At 43.7% G+C, this 934-nt stretch overlaps 1 protein-coding gene across 1 annotated transcript in view; it reads left to right on the forward strand.

Annotated features, from left to right (window-relative positions):
* Positions 1 to 704, forward strand: part of LOC137435741 (A disintegrin and metalloproteinase with thrombospondin motifs 16-like) — a 257,905-nt gene extending 257,201 nt beyond the window's left edge. Inside the window, exons 21-22 of the mRNA XM_078785110.1 lie at positions 328 to 478; positions 577 to 704. Of these exons, the coding sequence (XP_078641236.1) occupies positions 328 to 478; positions 577 to 704 (279 nt within the window). The remainder of the gene's footprint in view (positions 1 to 327; positions 479 to 576) is intronic.
* The last annotated feature ends 230 nt before the right edge of the window (positions 705 to 934 follow it).

A 934-nucleotide genomic window follows, 5' to 3' on the forward strand; every position in this document is an offset into this window, starting at 1 on the left:
TTGGTACGTATAATTGTGTACATTATGGTGAAAATCGACTCGTTTTGATGTTTCCACATCCTTGGCACATCAAGTGAAGCTTCACGAGCAAAACTAGATCACAATTGTGGAATCGATGGCACTTGAATTTCAAATCGATCAACATCAAATGGTTCAGCCAAATTGTCACTAATAAACTTTTGCAAGTGACTAATGATGTTTCCTTTCTATTTACTTTACTAGTTATTAATGATTCAAGTCATTGAATGCTCATATGCACATGCTTGGGATTACATAAGTCCAAAAGAATCACAAATATCGTTTGCTGTCTTTATTCTGCAAATCTAGTGTACAGTGAGCTGCGGAGGTGGTGTACATACACGGATCGTTCAATGTATGGCCCATGGAAGGCCCACCATTGGCTGTCTGGGTCACCTCAAGCCAGCCGACTCTGTGGCCTGCAACACAAGTTTATGCTCACACACAGTGACCAAAAAAGGTAACGTTTGGTGAGATGCACCTATATTTCAGAAAGAAGGAAAGCAAAACTTGTGATCAGTTTTCCTAACGACCAGTGGCTTTTGATCCTCCCGGCAGGAGAGGAACCATGCAAGGACAGTCACAGCTGGTGTTACCTTGTCCCACAACACAAAATGTGCAACCACAATTACTATGGAAAGCGTTGCTGCCGATCGTGCAGCAGGACAAACCTCTTGCCTCGCTGATTTCCAGCCCCAGTTCCTGGGGATACACTCGCAGCGTTTTCTTCAAGGTGCTGAGTTTCTCGGGGACGGGCCAATGAAATCGTTTGTACCGGTAATGCCATTTCGTTGAACATTTGAACACTTTGGGGTTACCTGTGAGCCATATCCACAGTCACGTTTGTTTTCAGGGACCCTTACAAGAAATTGCTGCAAATGTTAAAAACGACTTTGCTGACCGAACTTCAACCTGA

This window comes from Myxine glutinosa, chromosome 9 (assembly GCF_964187855.1).
Source record: "Myxine glutinosa chromosome 9, kmMyxGlut1.1, whole genome shotgun sequence".
Classification (NCBI taxonomy): domain Eukaryota; kingdom Metazoa; phylum Chordata; class Myxini; order Myxiniformes; family Myxinidae; genus Myxine; species Myxine glutinosa.